This window comes from Lynx rufus, unplaced genomic scaffold (genome assembly GCF_022079265.1).
Source record: "Lynx rufus isolate CCGP_SWC_20201006 ecotype Redwood Valley unplaced genomic scaffold, mLynRuf1.p SCAF_18, whole genome shotgun sequence".
Lineage (NCBI taxonomy): Eukaryota > Metazoa > Chordata > Mammalia > Carnivora > Felidae > Lynx > Lynx rufus.
Genome location: NW_025814832.1, coordinates 17,067,981 through 17,095,601, shown reverse-complemented (window position 1 = coordinate 17,095,601; position 27,621 = coordinate 17,067,981). Strand labels below are relative to the sequence as shown.

Below are 27,621 nucleotides of genomic sequence, written 5' to 3'. Positions count from 1 at the left end.
GGTAGGGCCTGAGGGGCGGGGCCGGTCGCGAGGCCTCGGGAGGGGCCGGCGGGAGGCCGCTCTCGGGCGGAGCGGCTGCGCCCGGGAGGGGAGTGCGGGCCGCGAACTAACGGTCACGAACGCTGGCGGCGCCGCGCGACCCACGTGCGCCACCGCGCCCAGAGACCCGGGCACCCAGCTTCGCGGCCGCGTCCCCGCGGAGGGCAGCCTATCCGTTTTTCCTGTGGGCGACCCCGTGCCCGGCGCGGGGAGGAGCGTGACAGCGCTGGGCGCCGCCCCCTCGGCGCGGCTCGGCGGGAGGCTCCCGGGTCGCGGCGGGGAAGAAGCGGTGCGTGCTCCCCCTTGGAGACCGTGGGACCACCCGGGCAGAAGGCGCCCTCGGTGTCCCCTGAAAGGCGGAGGGCGGGCTAGCGGGGACCGCGAACCCCGGGCGGACCCCGCCTGTTTGTCTCCCAGTTAGAAATCGGCCTTAGACAAGATGGAAGGGGAGAAGCGGCCGGCGCCCTACGAGGGCCTGTTTGCCGACGGGCACCTGATCCTGTGGACGCTGTGCTCGGTGCTGCTGCCCGTGTTCATCACCTTCTGGTGCAGCCTCCAGCGGTCCCGCCGCCAGCTGCACCGCCGGGACATCTTCCGCAAGAGCAAGCACGGGTGGCGCGACACGGACCTGTTCAGCCAGCCCACCTACTGCTGCGTGTGCACGCAGCACATTCTGCTGGGCGCCTTCTGCGACTGCTGCGGGCTGCGCGTGGACGAGGGCTGCCTCAAGAAGGCCGACAAGCGCTTCCCGTGCAAGGAGATCATGCTTAAGAGTGACGGCAGGGCCCTGGACGCCATGCCCCACCACTGGATCCGGGGCAACGTGCCCCTGTGCAGTTGCTGCGTGGTTTGCAAGCAGCAGTGCGGCAGCCAACCCAAGCTCTGCGATTACAGGTACGGCCTTTGTGGGTACACGTTGTTCCAGGATGCGGGGTAGGAGTCGGGATCTCGCAGAGTGCGCTAGAGACCTACCTTGATCTCTGCAAATGGCCTCAACTGCCCACTTCAAGGAACCAAGCTAATAAACATCCCGGGTATTGGACAAGCAGGGCAGCTTTGCAGTATCATTTGCCTAGATGATACATCTAGCCTCCGCTCCTCAGCCAGCCTGCCCTTTTGGGTAATAAAACTTGGCACTGAACTTTGATCCAGAGGCCTCTAAAGTACTGCATACTTCATAGTCACCATGTTACGTTTTCGCTTTTGTTACTATGGATTATTTCCATTTTAAGTGAGAAAAAAACGAAGTGTGGACAAACTGACTTTTCCTTAGACTCACAAAACTGATTCTCCTCAGCATCCTTTTATGAATGGACAGTGAAAACAAGCATCACTCCATGGCAGCGCTTTAATTATCTTTTTCAAATGTAGATATTGGTGCTGTGATGAAAGACAAAACTTAAAGGATTCTCCTTTCGCCACATGGCCTTCTTAGGACTGGTAGCATCTTAGACAATCTTGGATTAAGCCAAGAATATTTTGATGGCTTCTAAATAGGCACACATTAGACAACACATGAACATTCTTAAATATTCTCTGAAAATAGGTGAAGATGCTCTTTGCTGGTATTAGAGATTCATAATAAAAGGAGATGCTGCTCCCGCAGATCATCTGCTTTAACTCATTTTGCAGTGGAGCGAATTTTAGTCAGTGTTAGGAATAGTGTTAGGAATACTAACACTTAGCCTTGTCTCAGCCTTAAGTCTGGACATCTCCATTGTCCTGAGTTTATTTCTGACAAGTAGAAAGGGCCCTAAACATGTTTAAGACCTAAAAGAGAAAGCTGACACTAGATAGAAAGTTACTTTTTTATTTATTTCCGTCTTTATTTTTTTCTTTTACTTCAAAATCTTTTTTTTAATTTGTCTTCCGAATTTAGATGTACTTTTGGCATCAATGAGAGCTAGGTTACCAGTGTGTTTAAATAAATTTAATAGCTCTCTCTATAGTTAAGCTTTAGTCTTCAAAAGCTGGGATTAGTTGGAAAGAAGACATGACGCATATTATTTCCTTCCCTTCTTGGTGTCTGTGTAGAATTAGATAAAAATGGCCTCCATAAATATCTGAACTGCACTTCAGATACTCCTTAATGAATAATAGTGCTCTGATCTTCCACCCAAATGATTTTTCTTAGAAATGACTATCTGGGGGCGACTGGGTGACTCAGGTAAGTGTCTAGCTCTTGATTTCAGCTCAGGTCATGATCTCACGGTCATGGGATCAGGCCCCACATCTGGCTCTGCGCTAAGGGTGGAAGCCTGCTTGGCATTCTCTCTTTCCCTCTCTCTCCCTCACTCTCTGCCCCTCCCCCACTCATTCTCTCTCTCTCTCTCTCTCTCTCTCTCTCTCTCTCAAAATAAACATTAAAAAAAAAGTGGGGGGGCGCCTGGGTGGCGCAGTCGGTTAAGCGTCCGACTTCAGCCAGGTCATGATCTCGCGGTCCGTGGGTTCGGGCCCCGCGTCGGGCTCTGGGCTGATGGCTCAGAGCCTGGAGCCTGTTTCCGATTCTGTGTCTCCCTCTCTCTCTCTGCCCCTCCCCCGTTCATGCTCTGTCTCTCTCTGTCCCAAAAGTAAATAAACGTTGAAAAAAAAAATTAAAAAAAAAAAAAAAGTGGGGTGCCTGGGTGGCTCAGTTGATTAAGTGTCAGACTTCAATTCAGGTCACAATCTCACAGTTGGTGAGTTTGAGCCTCTCATTGGGCTCTCTGCTGTCAGTGCAGAGCCTGCTCCGGAGCCTCTACCTACCTCTCTGCCACTCTCTCTCGCTCTCTCTTTCAAAAATAAATAAGCACTTTTTTAAAAATTTCATTTGCACCAAAAAAAAAAAAAAAAAAAAAAGCATATCTGACCCAGTCCCTCCTCTGCTTAATTAAACCCCTACCCCTTCAGTTGCTCCTGGTCACTTACCCTGATGGTCTTTCAGTATAACCTTCAGGTGCTTAACATGGTGCCCAGGGGCTGATGTCCTCTCTGGACCCTGCCTGCCCTTCCAGTTTTTACCTGCCACCACCTGCGTTAAACTTTAAGCACCAGCAACACTGGCTTTTTCATATTTCCCTTCTCTTTCTCAAGGCTTTCCTCCCCTGGCTAGCTTTTAGGCATCCTTAGAGACTTGTCTTGTGTCCTTTCCTCCAGGAACCCTTGCCTGATCTACTCACCCCCAGGCCCAGAGTTTTCCTTTTTGATGATGACATAATATCTGATATCTCAGTGGTTCTCAAAGTAGGTTCCCCAAACCAGCAGTATTAGCATCATTTGGAAACTTATTAGAAATGCAAATTCTAGTGTTGCCAGATTTAGCAAACAAGACAAAAACATTTGCAATATTGCGGCCAGCTTATATCCCCCCCGAATCATTCGTTGTTTATCTGAAGTTGAAATTCAGTTAAGCATCTATTTTCTTTTTTTTTTTTTTTTTTTTCAACGTTTATTTATTTTTGGGACAGAGAGAGACAGAGCATGAACGGGGGAGGGGCAGAGAGAGAGGGAGACACAGAATCGGAAACAGGCTCCAGGCTCCGAGCCATCAGCCCAGAGCCCGACGCGGGGCTCGAACTCCCGGACCGCGAGATCGTGACCTGGCTGAAGTCGGACGCTTAACCGACTGCGCCACCCAGGCACCCCTTTTTTTTTTTTTTTAAGCATCTATTTTCTTCATGACCCTACTCCCACCTCCGACCCCCTGAATCAGAAACTTAGGCTGGAGACGAGCAGTCTTTGCTCTGGCAGGCCCTGCAGGTAATTCTAAAGTTGTGTGTACCTTTTACAACGTCAGCCTCTGTCCTTAATGTTGTGTCCTCCCCTTTGTACACAGTGAATGTGATGATACATCTTTTTCTCACGAGTTCTTACCAGATACTCAACAGTCTGTCCTCAGCTTGCTAGAGCCCCTCACCACAGGTGGGGATTGTTTCTGTGTAATTTAGGAAATGCTTGTTACTCCCAGGAGAAAAGAGCATGGCGCCCTGAAGTTGTGCGTGTTCTGCAGTGTTCTCCTGTATTTTAGCAATAGCATTATGCAGGGTTACTGAATGCTCTGACCTTCCATAGGAATGAGATATTTCAGGAAAATAAACTATCTATTAGAACTTTAAACACAAGCCAGACCGTCCCTCTGGATTTTACCCAGCCCTGGTGAGGGCTTCTACCATGTCTGTATCACTACAGAAGTATGAGTCTTAAGGGAACTATAAAGACCCAGGTAATAACTGATTTTGAAGCTTGCGGGCCAGTTCAGCTCTGCCGAGTAAGTGACAGAGGCCCTTTAATTTATACTCATTCAGTCTTGATTCAGTTTTCACACGGTGAACATCTATGTATTTTGTTTCAGGCGCTGTGCCAGATTCTACTTTCCCTGTAGGTTTTTTTCTCTTCGTGTATATTTCCCCAACCACTATAATGTGTCTCTGCACCTAGTATCGTATCACTCCTTCCCTATCCTTCCTTTTTTTCTTAACTGTCACCTGACTAAAATAGGGAATTGTGTTATAAGTATTCATTATATTTGTTAAATAAACCTTTGTTCCTTATAGTAATCCATCTCTTGTTAAGAAAACTTAAGGTGTTTTTTTTTATTTTTTATGTTTATTTATTTTTGACAGAGAGAGAGAGAGAGAGAGAGACAGAGCATGAGTGGGGGAGGGGCAGAGAGAGAGGGAGACACAGAATCTGAAGCAGGCTCCAGGCTCCCAGCTGTCAGCGCAGAGCCAGGCACGGGGCTCGAATTCTCAGACCGCGAGATCATGACCTGAGCCGAAGTCGGACGCCCAACCGACTGAGCCACCCAGGCGCCCCCTTAAGGTGCTTTTTTATTTATAAGGCCTTTTCTTCCTTACATCCTATCCTCTTACACACACTGATTAATGAAACAAAGCTTTCTTCGTTACATCCTATGTAAGAAAAGCTTCCAAAGCTTTTCTTCCTTACATCCTATGCCCCTTACACACACTGATTAATGAAACAAAGCTTCTGACTTTTAGCAGGTGATTACATTGGCCACTTTAGTCTTGACTTTGATCTTAAACTGTATGTTTCTGTGTTCTGTCGGTATGTATTTATTCATTTCTTTAATTATCTGAAATGATGAAAGATCCCAGATCATTTTCTTTTTTTTCTAATTTTTTTTAACGTTTTTATTTATTTTTGAGAGAGAGAGGGAGACACAGAATCGGAAGCAGGCTCCAGGCTCTGAGCCATCAGCCCAGAGCCCGACGCAGGGCTCGAACTCGCGGACTGCAAGATCGTGACCTGAGCCGAAGTCGGACGCTCAACCGACTGAGCCGCCCAGGCGCCCCTCCCAGATCATTTTCTAGAGTAGAGGTGGACAACCTTTCTATGAAAAGCCATAACTAAGTATTTTAGGCTTTGCAGACCATATGGTCTGTCATAACTACTTAACTCACTGTCTGTCATGGTACAAAACCAGCCCTAGACAACACATAAATGACTGGGTGTAGCTGTACTACAATAAAACTTTATTCACAACATCAGGTGGCAGACGTATTTATAGTTGGCCAACCCCCGTTATGGTGTGAATATCATAAATGAACACCCTGAGGCACCTGGGCGGCTCCGTTGGTTGAACGTCCAACTTCAGCTCAGGTCATGATCTTACAGTCCGTGGGTTTGAGCCCCGCGTCAGGCTCTGTGCTGACAGCTCGGAGCCTGGAGCTTGCGTCGGATTCTGGGTCTCCCTCTCTTTGTCTGCCCCTCCCCAGCTCACTCGCGTGCTCTCTCTCTCAAAAATAAACAAACATTTAAAAACTTAAAAAATAAATAAATAAATGAACATCTCAACCTCGTGTATAGTTCTGCCACCTCCTCTAGCATACTAAAGAAGAGAGCTATCGTGAACAGGTAACTTAACAAAAAATTCTAAGAAGTGTTGCCTGTAGTTTCTTTTTTCCCCTGTGAAACTTCTTCTTTAAAAAATAAAGCAGTCAGGGGCACCTGGGTGGCTCAGTCAAGCGTCCGATTCTTGATTTCAGCTCAGGTCATCATCTCACAGTTTGAGGGTTCGACCCCCACATCAGGCTCTGCTGTCAATGCAGAGCCAGCTAGGGATTCTCTCTCCCTCCCTCCCTCTGCCCCTTTCCCACTCATTCTCTCTCTCCCTCTCCCTCAAAATAAATCTACATTAAAAATTTTTTTTAAATAAAGCTATCATACACCTGCATAAAAATGGCACATAGGGTGATGTTCTGTCTTGATAAAGGTTTTAGTTATAGGAAAATGTTCATTTGTCAAAATTCAGCAAATGTACAGATTTGTATATTTAATTGTAAATTTTACATCAAAAGAAAAATCCCATAAATAAATGATGAACTCTAGATAAAGATAGGCTTGCTTGCTGAACTATTTAGGAAGTATCCTGATATCTGCATTCTACTTGAAATACACCAAAAATTAGGTGGGTTGATGGATGGATAGAAATGTAACAAAGCAACTATAGGAAGATATTAATGCTGGAATGTAGGTGGTTTACCGTTTATCTGTTTACTGTAAAAAAAAAAAATTCTAACACAAAACATTTTAAAAAGCAAGGAGACTATCCTTGTTTTTTGGAAATCCTTGTTGAAATATTGAAAGATAAAATCTCATAATGTCTGTAATACTTTCAAACGATTTAGCTATATGTGAGTTTACACAAAGAGATAAAGCAAATGTGGGAAAAAATATCAAGAATCAGAGTGAAGGGTTGATTTAAGGATATTCACTTTGCTATTCTTTTGACTTCTGTGTAGGTCTAAAATGTCAAAAGCATAAGCAATGAGTCAGTGACATGATCGCTGGAACTAAAATATCAAGACATTATATTAGTAATGTCTTGTTTTCCCATCAGGTTTGAAATCTAGAGCAGGTTAAACACTAATTACAAAACACATAGAGACAATTCTCAATTTTGAATATAGTATTTGTAAGGAAAAGTATAATGTTGAATAACTAGTAAGCATTTTGGCTCTACCTTTAAAGAACAAAGGCTGATAATAGCCATCATTTTAGCTAAAAGAATCTTTTCTGAAATGTATGAGAATGCAGTAAATGATAAAGGTGTCCCAAGTCAGTGGGGATAGAAAAGATTGTTTTACGAATGGTGCTAGGACAGGTATTCTCTGGGGGGGAAAGTGAGGTCTTCAAACCACACTATCTGCCACAATAAACTCCAAATGGGTTAAAGCAAGGGCTCTTAGTTCACAGATGGATAAGATTCCAAGAAACCCTGACCCTTTCAGGAGATTTTCAGTGGAGCCTGTAGCCCCGGAAGAAGCACTAAAGACATGGGTGTGAAAACTGAATGGGTGGGAATTTGCAAATAGTGAAGGACTTCAGAGCTTAAAAGCATTTAAGTAAACCCCAAAGGGAAATAGGGAGCTATCAAAAAATAAACTTAAGTACATTAAAAAGTAAATTTAAAAGAAACCGAAAGAAGTTTGCAATAAATATGACAGGAAAGAGGTTAATACCCTACATAAATCAAAAGTGCATGCAATTATTAAAACCTAGTAAAAGGTGACTATAGGACATGAATCCATTCACAGAAGAAGACAAAAAATATTCAGCGTCACCTAGTGATCAAAAGCCTTCAAATTAAAACAAAAAAAATGTGTTTTCTATCAAGGAAAAAATTTAAAATACTAATGTGCAAGTGTTAGACATGATAGACGTCTCGATGAACTGGTAACAAGCACACTGGACAGATGGACCACATACTGGTTACTGTGAAACTAATGTCCGTGTTATGTGTCAACTGTACTTAGGAAAATGCATGCCCTTTGAGTCAGTAACTTGGCTTTTAGAATTCAAGGGAAATAATCTCATTTATGTTTATGGTTCTTCATGTTGTTTATACTTAGAAAAATAAGCTATCTAAATGTCTTATTTTTAGGGGCACTTGGCTGGCTCAGTCAGTTAAGCGTCTGACTCTTGATTTCATCTCAGGTCATGATCTCCCAGTTCATGGGATCGAGCCCCATCGGGCTCCACACTGACAGTGCGGAGCCTGCTTGGAATTCTCTCTCTCTCCCCCTGTCTCTCTGCCCCTCCCCTGCTCCCACTCTTTCTCTCTCTCTCTCCCTGTCTCTCTCTCTCAAAATAAAGAAGTAAAACTTTAAAAATTAAAAAATAATAAATGTCTTATTTTTTTAATGTTAAATTATATATCCATATGGTATGGTACTATACATTCTTTACAAACTATATTTTTTTTAATGTTTAATGGCATAGGACAACGTTCATGATAACATGGAAAGAAAAGTACTGTCCAGATGTACATATATCATAACGAGAAACACATCTATGCACAGTAAAACTGAGAAATACAGGGGTGCCCGGGTTGCTCAGTTGGTTGAGCATCCGACTTCGGCTCAGATCATGATCTCATGGTCCGTGAGTTCGAGCCCCGCGTCGGGCTCTGTGCCAACAGCTCGGAGCCTGGAGCCTGTTTCCGATTCTCTGTCTCCCTCTCTCTCTGATCCTCCCCTGCTTATGCTCTATCTCTCTCTGTCTCTCAAAAATAAATAAATGTTAAAAAAAAAAAAAAACCCTGAAAAGTACAGCAAAAAGTTAAGATTTATTGTCTTTGGATGATTTTTATTTAATGTCTCTTTGTATTTTCTAAATTCTCAAGTATATGCTGATATTATCTTACTGAAAATGTATTTTTAAAAATGTATGTAGGTAGTTGACGAATGTATTCTGGTTTTTAGAGACTCAAGCAGTACAGCAATACAGAAGGACATAGGATAAAAAGCAGATATTCTTCTCAGCCCTCTCATCCTACTTTTCTTCCCAGAGGAAACCAGTGTGAAATAATTCAGGGGCACCCTTTCAGACTATTCTCAATTACAGTCCCTTGTTGTAAAGTTAATGGTGTGGTCTCAAGCTTAGTCTGAAAGGAACTATTCACTAAACATATGCAAGTTACTTTACAGTTTTCTGTCTAACGGATCATGCAGGTAACACTTCTTTCAGGGGTAAATAAGACTCCTGAGTAAATAGCAGTAATCAGTTGAGAAATCTGAACATCCACCGGAAAAAACAACCTTAAAATAGAAATCCAAAAGGGTTGACCTTGGGCAAAAGACTTTTATTCTGTCTCTTTTTTTTAAATTCATTTATTTTTCTGCCGGCCTGCTTTTGTCTGTACACTCAGCTCTGCCTGCCTTATCTGTGACTGGATTAAAGTCTTAGCAGATTAATAATAGAAACCTGGGACCTTCACCAGCACTATTCTCTGCTTGTTTCACGCTCATATCCAGAGAGGCGAATCTGAATGTACATATCTTCTGTCTATATTTCAAGTACAAACATAGAGATTGGTTTTGTATTAACTGCCAACAAGAAATGCACTGTTTGGCTATATCTACTGAAATATTTTCAGATGGTCATAAATTACGAGGTTTTCAAACTGGACAGACTGGACCCCGAGGAACACAAAGACCCAAGCCAGTGGGGCATTTAATTAAGCAGCAAGGACTTTAGGCCTCACAAACATTATTTCAACCAAAGCACAAATAATTAAGATACAGAACCATTGTTCTAGACCCACTCTTGTTTATGTGGATATGTCTACTGGCATTTACCATGTTATAAATTAAAACTGGGAAATTGCTTAAATACTCATTTTTAAAGTGATAAAATATTTTTATGAAAATTTAGTGAGAAGAGTGACATTATTCTACCTTTTTGGTACATTTCTTTGGTTTAGAGGCCACCTAGATCCTCCTGTCGGCTGCTGCACTGGGTCTGTACACACTTGAGAGAAGGAAGATGAAATAACATCTTGGTATTAATATTAAAATGATTTTAATCTCAGAGTCGCCCTGCAAGGATCTTGAGGGGCTCCAGACCACACTTTATTTTTCTTTTAACGTTTTTTATTTATTTTTGAAAGCGCAATCACAGAGAGAGAGGGACAGAGGATCTGAAGCTAGCTCTACACTCGTAGAGCCCCGTGTGGGGCTGGAACTCACAAACGGCGAGATCATGACCTGAGCCGAAGTCGGATGCTCAGCTGACTGAGCCACCCGGGTGTCCCTAGACCACACTTTAAAAATCACAGTTAAAGGGGCGTCTGGGTGGCTCAGTCGGTTGAGCGTCCGACTTCAGCTCAGGTCACGATCTCGCGGTCCGTGAGTTCGAGCCCCGCGTCGGGCTCTGGGCTGATGGCTCAGAGCCTGGAGCCTGCTTCCATTCTGTGTCTCCCCCTCTCTCTGCCCCTCCTCCGTTCATGCTCTGTCTCTCTCTGTCTCAAAAATAAATAAAACGTTAAAAAAAAAATTTTTTTTAATTAAAAAAAATAGAAATCACAGTTAGGGGCACCTGAGTGTCTGACCCTTGATTTCAGCTCAGGTCATGATCCCGGGGTCATGAGATCGAGCTCTGCATCAGGTGCTTCACTGAGCATGGAGCCTGCTTAAGATTCTCTCTCTCCCTCTTCCTCACCCCTCCCCTGCTCGTTCTCTCTCCCTCCCTCTCCCCATCCCCACTCTCTCTCACTTTCTAAAAAATAAAAATACGTTATAGAGGCTCCTGAGTGGCTGAGTCAGTTGAGTATCCAACTCTTGATTGCAACACAGGTCATGATCCCAGGGTCAGGAGATCGAACCCTGCGTCCAGCCCTGCGCTGAGCATGGAGCCTGCTTGGGATTCTCTCCCTCCCTGTTTCTCTGCCCCTCCCCTGCTCCCATGTGTGCAAGTGAGCTCTCTTTCAAAGTAACATTTTTTTTTTAAGTTCTAAAAAACGCTATTAAACTGCCAAGTATTTTCAAACTTTATTGCTCATTTTCACTGTGCAGATAGTTATAAATCTTTTCTTTGCTAGATTTTATGCCCAATAGTGGTAAGATTACTAAAGGATCAGTTTGCACATCAGTGAAATTATGGTTTAAGATTAATTATTGTCTTTGTTTCTTCCTTCCCTCAGGTGCATTTGGTGTCAGAAAACGGTACATGATGAGTGCATGAAAAATAGTTTAAAGAACGAAAAGTGTGATTTTGGAGAATTCAAAAATCTCATCATTCCACCAAGTTACTTGACCTCTATTAATCAGATGCGTAAAGACAAAAAAACAGATTATGCGGTGGTAAGCCGAGTTCATTTTTCCTTATGTAATTGATTTTCACAAAGCTGCCCGAGTCCCTATGTGACACTTAATGGTGGCCTTGAGGGAAGAATCGTTACCGTGGGCTGCAGAGCCCTGCCCAGTGTTTAGAGCTGTGCCACCAAGTTCGGCCCTTGAGTCCTTTCACATCTAAAGGGAAATTGGAAATGTTATATTACTGGTTTCTAAATCCCTGCCTGCACCTGCATCACTTGGGGAGCTTTTTAAAAATGCAGATTCCTGACTCCACCTCCATCACCAGGTTTGATTAGGAGGCCAAGGGTAGGTCCCAGGAATCTGTATTTTTCTTTAAGGTCCTCAGACAATTCTGATAAACAGCCAGATTGGAAATTCTTTATCATTATCAGTGAAAAGAAAACAGGGATTTTGCTCACACATTGTTCTAACAGAGTTTTTCTATTCGGAACTTTGTTATTTAGAGCATTAGATGCTCCGACAAATAATTTGAACTTTAAAGCTGTCAATACTTCGCAGCATGTATGTGTGTAGAAACTAATCTAAATGTATCTTTCAGTCTTTATGTGGTTCTTAAGGGATAACTGTAAAAATTTGCATTTATTTCCTACTTGAATATGCCAAAATAGTTGAACTATTTTATCTTGAAATTCAGTTTTGTGTCTTTTCCAAGTTAGGATTTTATTTTATTTTATTTTATTTTATTTTAGGGTTTTATATTTTAAATGTCATCTTTGACAGTAGTCCTGCCAAAGAAAAAGGCATTTAAAAATTTTTAAATATTATGTTTAATGTTATGGTACATATTTTTTAAACGTACATACAGTGCCTTAATGTGTCTGATTTCAATCTAAGATCATAAGGGGTGAGAATCACTAAGTAAAACTGTAGAACATCATCTTTGTTCACATCCACAAGGAGAAGGGAGAGGAGAGAAAGGGTTAGGTTAGAGAAATACGAATTTCATTTGACTTTGGGCTTTCTATAAATCTGGATTCTTGAACCTAATTGAGTATACCATTTAAAATGTTTTTTAAATTAAAAAAAAAAAAGCCTTACAAACTAAAATACATTAGAATATATCCAGAGAAGGACAGTCAAGGTAAGAGAGCAGAGAAAACCTGTGTCCATGCTGTGAACAGTTGAAAGGATGTAAAATGGATTGCCCAGGAGACGAAACTGAAGAAGGATACAATGCTTCAGGTGTTTGAGCACAACAGTTATATGGAAGAACAAATAACATTATTTCTGGTTTGCCTTAGGAAGCAAAATTAGAATGATGAATGAAAGTTATTGAAACACAGATTTTTAACTCAATTTAAGTCAAAACTTTCTAACAATACATGAAGCGCGAGTTAAATTATTCATCTATAAGTTCCCTTTCCATTCTTAGAATTCTTTGATTTATGTATTCATTGTAGTGTGATAGTTGTTTTTTTCCCAGCGTATTTACAGCACTATTGCTACCAAGAAATGAAAAATTAATTGCTGGAGCGCCTGGGTGGCTCAGTTGGTTGAGCATCTGACTTCGGCTCAGGTCATGATCTCACACACAGTTCCTGAGTTTGGGCCTTGCGTCCGGCTCTGCTGTGTCAGCTTCAGATTCTGTGTCTCCTTCTCTCTCTGCCCCTTCCCTGCTCGCGCTCGTCTCTCTCTCTCGACAATAATAAACATTTTTTTAAAAAAGAAAAATTTATTGCTCACCATCTTTGAGATATTAAACCCTTTTCACTCGCATTAATTTTTTTAGCTAGCCTCTAAGCTTGGAAAGCAGTGGACCCCATTAATAATCCTGGCCAACTCTCGTAGTGGAACTAACATGGGAGAAGGGCTGCTGGGAGAATTTAGGATCCTCCTAAACCCAGTCCAGGTAACTAAAGAGAAAACTTTCCTTCTGTATTAATCTCATGCTTAGCTTTTCATTTTCCTTAAGTTGTAATGGTGGTTAATGCTTCAAACCAGTCATCACTTGATTTTAGGAAAGAATTATAAAAATATCAAGCCATCCAAATATATAGAGAAAGAGGTACTCTCATGGTGGGGACATAAAATGGTGCAGCCACTTTAGAAAAGTGAAGCAATTTCTTAAAAAGTTAAATATAAATTTACCCTACCACCTACCAATCCCATTTCTAGCAGTCTGCCCAAGGGAAGTGAAAGCATATGTCCCGCAGAGACTTCTATGCAAATGTTCATAGCAGCGATATTCATAATAGCCAAAAGGTGGAAACAACCTAACTGTCCATTCGCCAGTAAGTTGATAGAACCAAATGTGTACCCACACAAGGGAGTATCACGCAGTGATAGGAAGGGACGAGGTACGACGCATACGTGCAACCATGAACGAACCTCAGAACCATGCTAAGTGAAAGAAGCCAGGTGCAAGGACCCTCGGGGTATGTCCCTTTTATGTGACCTGTCCACAACAGGCAGATGTACAGAAACAGAGGAGTGAGGCCAGGGCTGCAGAATGGGAGTGAGTGCACCCAGACACTGAGGGACCCTCTCGGAGCAGTGAAAACGCTCTAGACTGGATTGTGGTGGTTGCACAGCTCCGTAAACTGACTAAAAGCCATTTAATTGTGCACTTTAAAAGCGCATTTCCATATATATAAATTGTGCCTCAGTTTAAACAAGAAGAATAAAAGGATGGCAGCATTGAGTTTACGTGCTGGCTGCTTCTACTTTGAAAAACATTTATAAACAACTCCTGCGACAATCAGAAACGCAATAATTTTTTTCCTTCCCGTTTGTATTTTTCCCTTTCAACAATAGATACTTAAGGAAATTATAAAAGTAATAAAAAAGGAAAGAAAATCACCTGCAGTTTCCCCACACGAATACATCGGTTGTTTTCATTTGTCCGTGTTCTTTGCATGCATTGTCTGTGCGTCTGCATATTAACATCACAGTAACAATACTCTAGATTTAAAATTTGTGTTGTTTTCAGTACTTAAAGAGTATTTGTCTCTGGTGTGATGTAGTCTTCATAATTACACCTGAAATGATGAAGATAACTAATTGAATGGGTATATCCTGTTTATCCAGGCTCCTGCTGTTGGAGATTGAGTTTGTCTCATAATTATACAACCATAAATAATGCCACACTGAATACCTTTATAAACAGGCGTTTTCATTTTTTGAAATGTTTTCCTAGATCATTTACAGAATTAGAGGTATCAAGGGTCCTTGCATCTTTACATCATTGTATGTATGTTGCAAAATTACTTTCCAGAAATGTGCACTAACTTGCACTAGTGATGGATTTGAAAAATCCACTATAAAATATGAAGTAATGTGCTAAGGGTGAACTTAGCACATTCTGGTTTCACGTGAACAGGAAGGAGGCAGTGTCGTGTAATGGATAGACTATAGGACTGAAGGTGTATGTCAACACTTAAGTATTGGGGGACTCACAGGCAAGTTATTTAACCTCCCTGCGCCTCAACTTCCTGGTCAGTAGAACGAGGCTTACTTGTGAGTAGGGCCAGCGTCCGGACGAGCCGCAGTATCAGCAGTCTGGCGCATCGCTAGGCACTTCATAGCCCGCGTTGTTCTCTAACCGCATCCATACTTATCTGGGGGGACGTCATCCTCACAGATGGAGGATAGTGTTGGATACAAACAAGTTTTCTTTTTCTTTCACTTCTAGGTTTTTGATGTAACTAAAACCCCCCCTGTGAAAGCCCTGCAGCTTTGCACTCTCCTTCCCTGTCACTCGGCCCGCGTGCTTGTTTGTGGAGGGGACGGCACGGTGGGCTGGGTCCTGGACGCAGTCGATGAAATGAAGATTAAGGTATCAACCTTTAAGACCTGCGTGCCCTTCGCAGAAGCAGTTCCGAGATAACGGATACAGTATTACGGTTACATTTTTTATTACGCAGATAAATATTAGAAGACATTGCCAATTTTGAACGTTATGATTAAGCAGTTCCTATAACCTTCAGCAAAACAACATACAGCTGTTATATTTGTGTCTCTCTTGCTTTCGTCTATAAGTTTTACCAAATAACATTATCCCACATATCATCTGAAGAGAAAACTCCCAACACACGTCTTCCGTTTTCTAGGGACAAGAAAAGTACATTCCGCAAGTCGCAGTCCTGCCTCTGGGAACAGGCAACGATCTGTCCAATACCTTGGGCTGGGGCACAGGGTACGCGGGAGAGATCCCCGTCGCTCAGGTCTTAAGAAATGTGATGGAAGCAGATGGAATTAAACTAGATAGGTGAGTTTTACTTCCTCCAAAAGGTAGATTTCTGGAACTTCGGTAATATTGTTTGGTCTAAAAATGAAGACTTGAAGTAGTTACAAAATGTAACTTAAATGTAAAAGACTGTGTTAATTGTACTCATCCACGATGCTGGGGTTTTATTCTGTTATATGAGGACTGAAGTCACATTAGGTAGAGCACTCATCTCAAAATTTGTGTAGTCACTTAGGTGTGCTTATTTTTTCAAATGCTATTTTAATAAAAGTACTTCATCTACAGGACTGCAAAGTTAAGTGGCAGTTAATTTGATAATAATTGCCTTTTTTTTTTAACTTCTGTATTTTAGATGGAAAGTTCAAGTAACAAATAAAGGATACTACAACTTAAGAAAACCCAAGGTATGTTTTCTGGGCCTCAGTTGCACATGATTTCAGCACTCTTAACTAGTCTGTCATTTTATAGTGGATTTTTCAAATTCATCACGAGTGCAAGTTAGTGCCCATTTCTGGAAAGCAGTTTTGCTTTGTACACGTGAGGTGCAGCGGTGGGATACAGAGACGTGGTGCTTATTCCCTCTGGGGGCCGGTTATGGAGCAGAAGAGAAACCCACGTGCTCAGCCCCCAGTTGGCCTGTAAAGAGGGCTGTGGGGGAAAACACGTTGTGAGTGCGGGTAGCGCCTCCCTGGCAGATCGGGCTGGAGAGGTTTCGGGGGAAGAGATGGGTGAGGTGGTCCTTAAAAGGTAAACGCAATTTAGATGGACAGAGAAAGGAACAAAAGACTTTCCAGGCAGAGGAAATAGATCCTGGGGACGCAAATCATGGTTAGCAAATACTGCAGAGATCAGCTCTGTGTTTTCTAAAAGATACTCTGGGGGTGGAGTGAAAATAGCCTTGAAAGTTGCACGAGGGCAAAATACGGGGACTTTTAGCAGGAAGACAGCAAAAGACATTGTAAAGGTGGAAGTGATCGACCCTTGGCAGCTTGGTAGTAGAGCAAGAGAGAAAATACACGTTATGCCAGATTTCTAGTTGTTGCGGCTGGATGTGTGGGAATGACCGTAACCAGGATACAAAGAGAAAGAGTTTCAGGTTTGAGTAAGAGGAAGAGGAGTTAGATTGGGGGCATACCAGCCTTGAGGCTGTGGCACATTGGAAGGGGGTTGGAAATGCAGGCTTAGTTAGTGCTCAGGAACAAGACAGAGCTGAGGATGGAGACTGAGGCACTCATGCTGGGCTGGGAAATAAATTAAGCAAGGACCAACATCCTGGCTTGACACGGATAGAAACTGAGACCCTGGGGGTTGCAGTGAAAGTGAAAAGCAGGTGTAATGGGCATACAGGAGAAACCTGGGTGCAAAGTAGAGCCATTCTAGATGATAAGGTCTGAGGTGCAGCACATTACTCAGAAAAGCAAAGTGAAATTTATGTGGATTGTCATCGGCCTTTGAACCGAAGCTTTATTTCTGGAAACTTCACTGGATAGGTAGCATCAGCTCTAAGTGAAATGTAAATGCAGAAAGCATTAAATTTTGATAAAGGACATAAAGACTGAGATTTAACAGATTACAAGTATGTAACAGGCTTAGACTGAAGCATATTGCAGTTGTTCATTCTTCCCCCTTTTCACAGGAATTCACAATGAACAACTATTTTTCTGTTGGACCTGATGCTCTCATGGCTCTCAATTTTCATGCTCATCGCGAGAAGGCACCATCTCTGTTTTCTAGCAGAATTCTTAATAAGGTGTGTTGGATAAAATAACATTTCCTGCTTATCACTGAAGGTACAGTAAAAATAGTTCAATTATATCTAGCCCTCTTCCAAGTAGATTCAGATAGAACTTACTTACGGAAACGTTCACCTGCTCTGTTTTGTGATTGAAGTATTTTGTGGCTGTGACAAACTTCTTACAATTTGGAGAATGTTCCACAGCACATTCTGCTCCAGCAGCAACTAAGTGAAATTCACGATAGCCTATCTTACTTAAATGGCAACAAACATTGGAAAGAATTTTAGGCAGGCAGGATAAACTTTTGGTGAAGTCATGAACGGGAAAAACATAGATTCCTTTGGCTTCAGAAAGCTCCGAAATGCAGATGAAGGAAGAGAGGGAGCAGTTCGTTTGCCACGGCTTTTACCTACGCTCACCACTCTGACTCCTAGTACAAGTGATTCCTTTGGTGCTAGTTTCACTTTGGAATTGTTGTTTTTTTTTTTTTAATGGCTTTTGGTGATTGAGCAACAGGATGTAAAAATTTAATGCGAAGCGGTTTTGCTCCTGGTTTCAGTTTTACAAGTAGTTCACATTTACAAATAGTTACCTCTTACTAATATAATTACTAAGGCCGCAAGTGTTGCCGTTCGTACGATTAGTAATTAACATCTCAGAGCTTCCATCAACCTTTCTATTTTCGGAAGTGATTATAAGTGTCCTTTAGATGTGTCTCTATTCCTTTCATTAAGTGATCTTAAGTACTAGGAAAAGGTGGAGTTTTCTAATTTTGATACAGTATTTCTTTATAAAATGTAGCTTTTTGGATAAACTGGGAGAAAGCACCATTTAGGCACATGCTACTGAAAAATGGGCTACTTCAGCTCAGAAGTAACATGTCCTTTTTCCCCAGGAGAACCTAGTCCACTGTAAGCAAGCAAGGCTCGATGATCACGTCAGGGATCATTGGTTCAGTGTCTTATCTTGCTTATGAGCTTGTTAGGTTGCTTTAATATCCCATTTTCTGTCCATTTCTCCTAGGCTGTTTACTTGTTCTATGGAACCAAAGACTGTTTGGTACAAGAATGTAAAGATTTGAATAAAAAAGTTGAGGTAAGCTTTTAAAGTTTTAGGTGGTCTCTGGATTATAACCTTTTTTTAAGAAAAATGCTGAATTTTCTGTTAACATATTTTGCTAACATACATTGAATATTTGTTGTGGGCCAGGCACTTTACTAAGTGCTTCATACACATTATCCCACTGCGTTGTCACCACAATCCTACAAGTCAGGCACTACTCTGTTGCCATTATGCAGAAGAGAAAACTGAAATTAAGTAATTTGCCCAAAGGCAGACATAACCAGGATTTGAACCCAGGTTTATCTCCCTCTGGTCTGTTGAACTGATACTGAGCAGCTTTCCATTCACACTTGATGACAAATGTGAAGCAATCTTCACGTAGTACCCTACTCATCATGGACTCTCAGAGGAAGTTTAAATGCAAAGTTTATATGACAATTGTGATGTGTCTCTCTTCTATACAAAGCAAAGTCGAGATGTAGGAGCAGGAAAAACAGAATATTAATGAGTGCTTGTCGCTACAGTATCCCTGATGTCATGACACGGCAAAATCTTGTATATATTCCTTGCTTGCTTCCAGAAAGAATCTGTAATGGTTAACAGCACCAACAAACACATTAATACAGAGAAACATAAAAACTAGTGAAAAGAATAAAAGGGCAAGAGCTTAGGAAGAGAGAAAAGTGAGCAGGGAGCATGAGGGGCCTGATGATACGTATGCCGGGCAATTAGGCTAACGCTGAGCTCACACGCTTTGCGGCCACAGGGCAGGAGGAATGGCAAGATTTGCCATAAAAAAAGTTCCTTGCCCTTTATTACATTTGCTTCATCCTGGACTTTGATAACCTTGGCGGAATGGGCAAACATGCTAACGCTTTATTGTTTTGTGTGATATTTTATTTATACAGAAGTTATTTGTGAAGCCACCTACACAATGCCAGGCACTGTCTAGGTACTGGGGATCCAGTGATAAATCCCTTGCTCTCACTGAGTTTACAGTGTAGAGGGAAAGAAAACATTTAAAGCACACTGCAGGATAGTGTGACAGGTGACATGATCAGGAAATCTTACAAGAATAAATAAGGGTAGTACATAACCCAGGGGCTGGAGAGACTGTCTAGGGAAAGTGACTGTAACATGTCTTTCTGAAAGAAGTGATGAGCTGGAATCTGAACATTAAATAAGAGATAGCTGAGTGAAAAAGGAGGTGGAAATTGTTCTCCACTAAGAAGCATATGTGCAGAGGCCCAGAGGTGAGAGAGAACATGGTGTATTCGAGGGAGCTCCAGCTGGAGGATAGCTCGCAGGAGGGACAGAGCAGGAGCAGAGGCCAAATCTCAGAGGGGCCGTACTGGCCCGTGAAAGAACTTGGATTTCATCCTGAGCTCCAGTCAAGCGCAGAAGGGCTGCAGTCAGGATGACATATTTGCATTCCCTAAGTGCTCAGTTTCCTGCTCTGAGAGCAATGAAGATGAGGAGAGACAGGCCAGGTAGGCACCTGCAGGGCAGAGGTGAGGGTGTGCTGGACTTGGGACTGTCCGGAGTGACGGAGAGGGGAGGTGCTTGAAAGTAGAGGGTAAAGGCGAGGAAATCAAAGATGACCCCAGGTTTCCGGCCCAGGCACCTGAGGCCCACGGGGGTGCTCTTTCCTGGGAGGTAGACAGTAGGGGCCACAGGGAAGATGCTTTGCGTTAACCCAGTCTTGCGCCCAGCAGTTGCAGGTGCCATCACTGGTTGGAACCATTTTATGGGCAGTAGGATCCACAGATCTGGCCCGGTTCGCTGTCCTGGACCAGCAAGAGCTGTCAGCGCTGAGATGGCAGTTAACGACATGGCACTGGCTTTTTTCTCCGGGGTCTGCGGCCCGAGAAGAGAGAGGAGCCTAGAACATAGCTAGAGGCGGGAGGTGGAACTCAGCAGTGACCGAGGAGGAACACCCAGAGGAGGAGGGTCTGACTCCCAGAAGTGAAGGGAGGGAGTAGTTCAGGAAAGGGTGTCGGGTGCCACTGAAACAGCAAATTGGGTAAGGCCTGAAAAAGATGAGATTAACAAAAACTGTGTCATTTTACCTTAGTTTAAAAAAAATGAAGTTGTTATAATTAATGTAATAACCACTGAACAGATGGGAAAGGCTGATTCCTGGGGCGGGGGGTGGGGGGGAGCGGGTAGGAAATAGTCTTCTCTACACGTGTGTCTGTCACATCCTGTATGTGTGCGGATGGAGGTGAACCCTTGGTGGAAGTGTGCAGAAATAGTATGCCCTGTAGTAATTCACTACTTGTGTTTCTTTAAAGCTAGAACTGGATGGTGAGCGAGTAGAACTGCCCAATTTGGAAGGTATTATAGTTCTGAACATCGGCTACTGGGGCGGTGGCTGCAGACTGTGGGAAGGGATGGGAGATGAGACTTACCCTCTAGCCAGGTATGTACATTTATGATTGGGTTTTTTATGACACTGTTTTCTTTAAAGCAGTCTGTTTTGGGGGCGCCTGGGTGGCTCAGTCACTTAGGCGTCCAGCTCTTGATCTCAACTCAGGTTATGGTGTCATGGGTTCATGAGATCGAGCCCCACGCCCAGCTCTGCACTGTCAGCTTGGGATTCTCTCTCACTTGCTCTCTGCCCCTCCCCGGCTCACATGCATGCGCGTGCTCTCTCTCTCTCTCTCTCTCTCTCTCAAAATAAACAAACAAAAAAAAAAACAATCTGGGGTGCCTGAGTGGCTCAGTTGATTAAGCATCCGACTTCAGCTCAGGTCATGATCTTGTGGTTCGTGGGTTCAAGACCTGCGTTGGGCCCCGCACTGACAGTGCAGAGCCTGCTTGGGGTTCTTTCTCTCTCCCTCTCTCTCTCTGCCCCTCCCTGACTTGTGCTTTCTCTCTCTCTTGAAATAAACTTAAAAAAAAATTTTTTTAGGCACTGTTGTTTATAGACTAATATTTTTTCAAATTTCTATTTTTGTATGTCATTAATATGAATACCTTATTACATAATAAGTTGATTGTCCACCGCTGTGAAAAAGTATTTGTCTTAACGTGACTGATCTTACTTCATTGCATCACACAATCCACGTGTCCTTTTTCCAACTGTAGGCATGATGACGGTTTGCTAGAGGTCGTTGGAGTGTATGGGTCTTTCCACTGTGCTCAGATTCAGGTGAAACTGGCAAACCCTTTTCGAATAGGTCAAGCACATACGGTGCGGGTAAGTGATATATTGCTCTGTATTTCATTGAGTCCCATTTCTAAGCCACTGATCCATAGCGAAAGAAATACACACTATAGCTTTCCAGAAACAGTGGTGCACAGGGGCACCCGGGGGGCTCAGTCAGTTAAGCATCCGACTCTTGATTTTGGCTCAGGCCATGAGCTCAGGGTTCATGGGATTGAGACCCACCTCAAGCTCTGCACTGGCAATGCAGGGAGCCTGCTTCAGATTCTCTCTCTCTCTCTCTCTCTCTCTCTCTCTCTCTCTGTTCCTTCCCTGCTCATGCACTATGCACTCTATCTCTCTCTAAATAAATAAATAAATAAATAAATAAATAAATAAATAAATTAAGATTTTTTTTCTAAAAAGTAAATAAATAAACAGTGGCTTACACCCACACTGTCACTCAGCCTCCACCAAAGGCTTCGATATGATGGGGAAGAAACAAAGTGTTCAGTGGAAAAGAATCCCTTAAACTACTGATGATAAAGATATATTCAGATTAATTTTCTAAGAAGGAAATGCTCAAATTGTCCCTAGAAAAGTTAAGGGACTGTGGATGATATTACTAAGGAAGACCTTTCTGAGCTTCTGGGGACTTACTTGTTTCTAATTATCTGTTCCCTAATACCAGTTGATTTTGAAGTGCTCGATGATGCCAATGCAGGTAGATGGGGAGCCGTGGGCCCAGGGCCCCTGCACTGTCACCATAACTCACAAGACGCACGCACTGATGTTGTATTTCTCTGGAGAACAGACGGACGATGATATCTCCAGTACTTCAGATCAAGAGGACATAAAGGAAACCGAGTAGATGGATGAGGAATGAAAGTTTAGAATTCTCCCAAACAAGTAGATACGTATTTGTCCAGGAGTAAAATTCTCTATCAGCTGTTTGGTCTTAATTTCACCAGTAGTAGAATGGGTATACATCTGTGTAAATAGCATTCCAAAAACAGCCAAATTGCCAGTTGTTTACAGATACCTGTTCTTTTTTCAGCAAAATGGTCCCGTCATATAGTACTAACTTTACAAAGTCCCAGAGGGCTAATGACTTACAGGTGAGATGTTTGTCATGGCTTGATGTGTGAGAGCAGGACTCGCTCTGAGGTCCACAGTCTCCTTCCTTATTCTTGAACACACATTTGATGGACAAGATGTAGGTGGAAGAATCATTGCCATCTTAATTCTTAATGTTGTGACACCATCCTAACATTTGAAAAGTTAACTTGCTTTTTTGAACGGAGATGACTGGTGTCCTACCCCCAGGGTTAGTGCGGGGCCTTCTGCCGCGGCTGGCCCCCGAAGACTTCTCAGCCTAGCACTGTGTGGATCCATACGGATCTGTTTCCAGGAAACCTAAAAAGGAGAAGTGTTAAAGGAAGACATTACTTAAATTTTTTATATAACTTTTAGGAGCAGATTGAGACCCCCAGATGTTGCTTGGTTAACCCTGTTAATGACCACGTTGAGCTGAAATTCAGCATCTCATTTATGACCCTGTGGAGCCAGAAGACGGCCACCCAGTTGAATAGGTAACAATTAACATTCAGAGCACTTTGGATTGAAAGTTTCCAAGCTAGACTGTTAACCAGTTTCTCCTGAGTAAGAGACAGTATCAACAATTGAAAAAAAGTACTACAGAAAATGTATTTGTCCTATTAGTTGCTCAAAAGAAGTTTGATAATGATTAGTAACTTCTAAAAGTTCAGTGGTCTTGTAGTATTTGAAGTACAGTAGTCTTTTATATCCAAAGTACAGAAATTCCCCTTGGGGAAACAGAATCCTGGGCTAAAATGTTTATATCGTATTTATTTTAAAATGAGAGAGAGATTTTTGTTATTTATTTATTTTCTTCATTGTGGTATACTTGTGTTTAGTGTTTACAATATATGGCTTTATTTAATACGTTAAATTCGTCACATAAATTCAGCTAGTCACAATCAGAAATGTAGCCTATTGACTAAAGAAGTAAAACCCATAACTTAATTTTCCTGGAATATCATCCAGATATTCTCATTCTTCGGAAACATTGCTCAATATTTTTTAAAAAGAGGGAGAATGAAAGCACTGGCAAACTACCTTTACGTAACTGAAAGTTTTGTTTCATTGTTTTATTTGACTCTCAATTGCCAGAAACTGATTGAAGGGCTGGTCTCATGGTTCCCCAGTAGATGGCACTCTCCTGGTGTGAACCCGCCTGATCCCTCAGGCCAGTGAGGCACACCCTTGGGCCACCAGCCTGGTGTTTTCCTAACAGATGGCCCATTTGCGGGCTTGGTGGTCTTTCATGCCGTTAATCTCTGATAAAGACGAGACTGTATCCCCCAAAACACCATTAGCTTCCTATAAGGATCTATTATGAATCTACCATCCGTGAATTGCCATTAAACTTAAATTTCATTCACCTTGAGGCCAAAGCCATGTTTTAAAGGAAAAACTTAGTAGTGATACAGTAGTCAGTGCATTATATAAAATACTCTGATTCTGCTTCAGTTAACCTCTTCCACATCTCAACAGGAGATGGTAAATTCTGTTTTCACCTTTTCATACACCTTTCATGGTAGGGAACCTGTCGCTATTGGTGGCAGAGTTTTGTAGGTTTTCTTTTATGGACCGATCATGTTTTGAGTATAACGAATTTTATTCCTTAACTCATGGTCGACACTGTTACAGGTATCCCATTTTATAAATCTAGGCTACGATTTATCTTACTATGATTCCACAGTGCTAATTGTAGAATCAAAGTAAATAGTTTGGGATGCCAGAATTCAAATCATCAAAATAGCTAGAAAGCTTTGGTAATAACCATAATGTTACATCGGATCTAGAACAGGTTTATATACAACACCCTTGTTTATTTAAACAAATTGTTTTTTTCAGTTTTCATAATCCCATGAGGCTTTTCCCTGCTGACCCTTCATGAAGCTTTTCCGTTACCTTAGTCTCAGTCATTCAGATTCATTTAGGAAACTTATTTTTGAATACCATGTCATCACACATCTTATTTTAGCAAAGTCCGTTTACTTTTGAGGCACATTTGTCCGGCATTTCAAATAAATGTACAGGCACGGGTCTTGTTTTCAAAAGGATAGTTTACAAGACTCATGTTGCAAGTATATTCTAAGTATATTTAAGAGTCGCGGTTGTTGACATGACCAGTGATTCTATACTTTACAAAAAATCATTTGCCGTAATATTTTCCTGTTCCATTTTAAATTGTCTTGACTAAACACGAAAACAAATTCTGTGTTCTCAGGAAGAAATACATAAAGCGAAGCCTAGCTCCATGTCTGTTTTCAGATTCCTCTCCCCCTTTACTGTCCTCCTACATTCCTAACCCCTTCAACTTCGTGGCTTAAACACTGAACACCTGGCAGCTCTTATGGACCCCATAAGTAGATGGTGATAATTTCTCAGTGCTTTTTATGTTGCGTAGAAATCAAACTGACTTGTGTTTTAAAACACAAGTTGTCTGATAGTGAGGTTACACGACCTTAAATGGGTTTTAGGTTTTCTGCAGCAATTAGCTGGGAACCCCTAATGTAGCTACTGTTTATAAAAATTTTATAGTCAAAATTATTTATTTTTATTTTTTTAGGGTGTGTCAGAATGTGTCGTATTTGCTTTTTGAAATATGTTTGCCTACTTCGAGTTGTAAAATATTCTGTGGCTCAGAAATTGTCAAGTCCTTTTTGCGTTGTAAAAATGAACACTACCAGCATGTCAAAAGAAAAATAGTTTGCATTTGTAATGTAAAGTAAAATTGTATTTACTGTATATTATGGAATTTTAAATTTGCACTAACTAGGAAACTGTAAAGGTTATGATAATTTACAGATTCATGTGGATCCGAATACATCATTTGTACTTATTTGGCCAAATAGGTCAGTAGAATAGGTGATAGTTTTGTGTGGTTTTTCCTTGAGGTGATAACATTGAAGCAAGAACCAGCACTTTATACTCAGAATTGTTTTTAATTCTACCTAATTTGGGACAATGGAATGTAGGTCGATTTATAAAAAAAAATATATCTAGGAACTTAAAAAGAAAAGAGTGTCGTTACTCTGTCCCACTCCGAATGAAGGCATGTTCCCAGCAGCAAGACAGAAGTGGTTTTGCGCTTGCTTTTAAAGTATGCCCTAGCTTTCCCACATCTTCCCTGTAAGGCCTCTCTCCTCTTTATCAAAGTGTGATCTACCAGTTGTCTGCAGCGTCCGTCCGAATCACCTGGGGAGCTCTGATGCCGAAGGCCAGCCCCTGACGTCATGAATCAGTGTCTGTGATGGGACGTAGACTTTTCGTAATCCCATGAGGCTTTTCCCTGCTGACCCTTGGTGCTTTTATTCACAAGCACCTCGAGTGCTTCTGATGCGCGCTGACATTTTTAAAGCGACTGGTCTGTACCTCATGCGTTCACCCAGGGCTTTTGCTGGATGGATAGCATGCAGGAAAATTGAATCAGATGTTCTTAAAATTGTTTTTCCTTCACTCCGCTAACTGCGTTCTTCCCCCACAAATCTCTCTCCTAAAGGAATGCTGTGAACGATTTGTTCATGTCCTATCCTATCCAAATTAATATATTTATCTGGACGCAATTACCTAAAAATTGGTAGCCTCCAATTCTTACATGGAAACGGGTTTGAAACTATGATCTAGGGAGTCTTAGAGAACAGGTGGTGCTCAGGGGCCAGTGGGATGGACCCCCAAGGGGCTCCCGCTTTCTCCCTTCATTTGGTGCAGCCCCCCCACTGGATGCTGCTTAAGGTAAGATTTCAGTAAATAAAATTCTGCCTCTTTTTGAAAAAAAAAGGATTCCATACTTTTTAAAAGGGTTTGGAAGCCACTACTCAGTGAATGACTCTGTCACCTGGTTAATTTTCTGCTGATTTTTACATATTCAGAAACCTCGTGTTTTTTGACAAAAAATATTTTGAAGGTCTTGCTGCTTGGAATATGACCATCTGGCTATTTCACAAGTTTTAAAGGCATTTTCTTTTTTTTTTTTTTTTTGAATAGTAAAGCACTGGCTTAACCTCTGTTCCTCACATTTCTGATGTTAGTATAGAAATGGTCTGAGTATTTAGTTCATTTTAGTAAATACACATACACATTTCCCCCCCACGGCCCCGACTGTAGTCTGTGCCTGAGGCTTGCAGGAATGAAGGAGGTGCGTTCCAAGGATCTGGAGAAAGAATCCAAAAATGTCCCCCTCTCAAACAGAAGCTCACAAAACATAAATGATTGCACTTAGCCATCTGCAGAGAGGTCTGAAGAAAGTCAGAGACCTAGAAGCTGTAAATGCAGGTGTATTTCCTCGGTGTCTGCCGGGGCTTGAACTCCCTCCAGTAAAGGAAAGTGTCCAAGCAGAACGCACTGAGCAAGATAAACCATACGAAATTTCCACCTTGTGGTGCTTTCTGGTGACTGATGTGGAAGGTTGAAAAGGAGAGCTGGGAAGTTAGGTTGCTATCCTTGTTCCCCTCACACTAATCAGGCGACAGGGCATCTGTCCTATGTGCGGACCTCACCGTGTGTGAGAACATACCTGCAGGAAGGGCAGGCGGGGTATAGTCGGAGGACGGTGGCTCATCGGAGCGTGTGCTGCCCTCACTCTCCTCTCTCGTTCTGGGCCCTGCTGGTAGTTTTCCTCTCGAATTTGAGCTGCTTGGAGGAGCCCGACGGATGAATGGGTGCTCTGATTTGTAATTCTATTCTATACGAGTTTCGAGCAGCCTGGATCCTCGCCCTGATCGCTCGCAGGTGAGCTGACTGAACTGGCTCCCTGGCCCACGGTGTGGACACTTGGGGTGGCTCCGCCTCCTCAGCCAGCTGGCCTCGCACTTCTCCCCCCCACCCCCATCCCCCACCGGGCCACACATCAGGAACACCACTTAAGCACCCTGTGTTACTGAATTGCTTTTGTTGGGTTTGCTCCGTGTTGTGGTCGATGCCTACTGAGAAATGTGAATTAAAGCACTGATACGTGGAAAACCTTTGCTTGTTTTTTAATAAAAGTAAAAGTGCAGCACTCCAGAAAGTATGATCCCGTGTTGTTCTTTGACACAACGAGATGAAATGAGCAGCTTTGAGTTAGTTTCACAGAGTGGTCCTTGATCTACAGCACGACAGAGAGTGTGGCAAGCTCTGGGTCTGGTACTTGTGACAGAAAGGAGAATAGAAAAAGAGCCCTACTGCGTGGCTTTTGCAGCCTGGGGCACAGAGTGTACAAACGAATGTATATCCGTTCTTGTCATTTTTATCCAAAAGTCCATTTTTATAAATTTTTTAAAA

General features: G+C 42.4%; 1 protein-coding gene across 1 annotated transcript; it reads left to right on the top strand.

Annotated features, from left to right (window-relative positions):
• The first annotated feature begins 90 nt into the window (after positions 1 to 90).
• Positions 91 to 27,357, top strand: DGKE (diacylglycerol kinase epsilon). The gene is made up of 11 exons (XM_047080996.1): positions 91 to 933; positions 10,964 to 11,123; positions 12,868 to 12,987; positions 14,770 to 14,913; positions 15,188 to 15,345; positions 15,677 to 15,728; positions 16,961 to 17,074; positions 18,084 to 18,155; positions 20,417 to 20,544; positions 21,213 to 21,324; positions 21,962 to 27,357. Exons 1-11 carry the CDS (start codon positions 479 to 481, stop codon positions 22,139 to 22,141), a joined length of 1,695 nt encoding a protein of 564 aa, XP_046936952.1. The 5' UTR covers positions 91 to 478; the 3' UTR covers positions 22,142 to 27,357.
• Positions 27,358 to 27,621: the final 264 nt, after the last annotated feature.

Excerpts from the sequence above, each read along its gene's own strand:
- DGKE (XM_047080996.1), top strand. The coding sequence starts at position 479 with ATGGAAGGGGAGAAGCGGCCGGCGCCCTACGAGGGCCTGTTTGCCGAC. Across the intron at positions 14,914-15,187 it reads TCGATGAAATGAAGATTAAG|GGACAAGAAAAGTACATTCC; the intron begins GTATCAACCTTT and ends TCCGTTTTCTAG. Across the intron at positions 20,545-21,212 it reads GAGACTTACCCTCTAGCCAG|GCATGATGACGGTTTGCTAG; the intron begins GTATGTACATTT and ends TTCCAACTGTAG.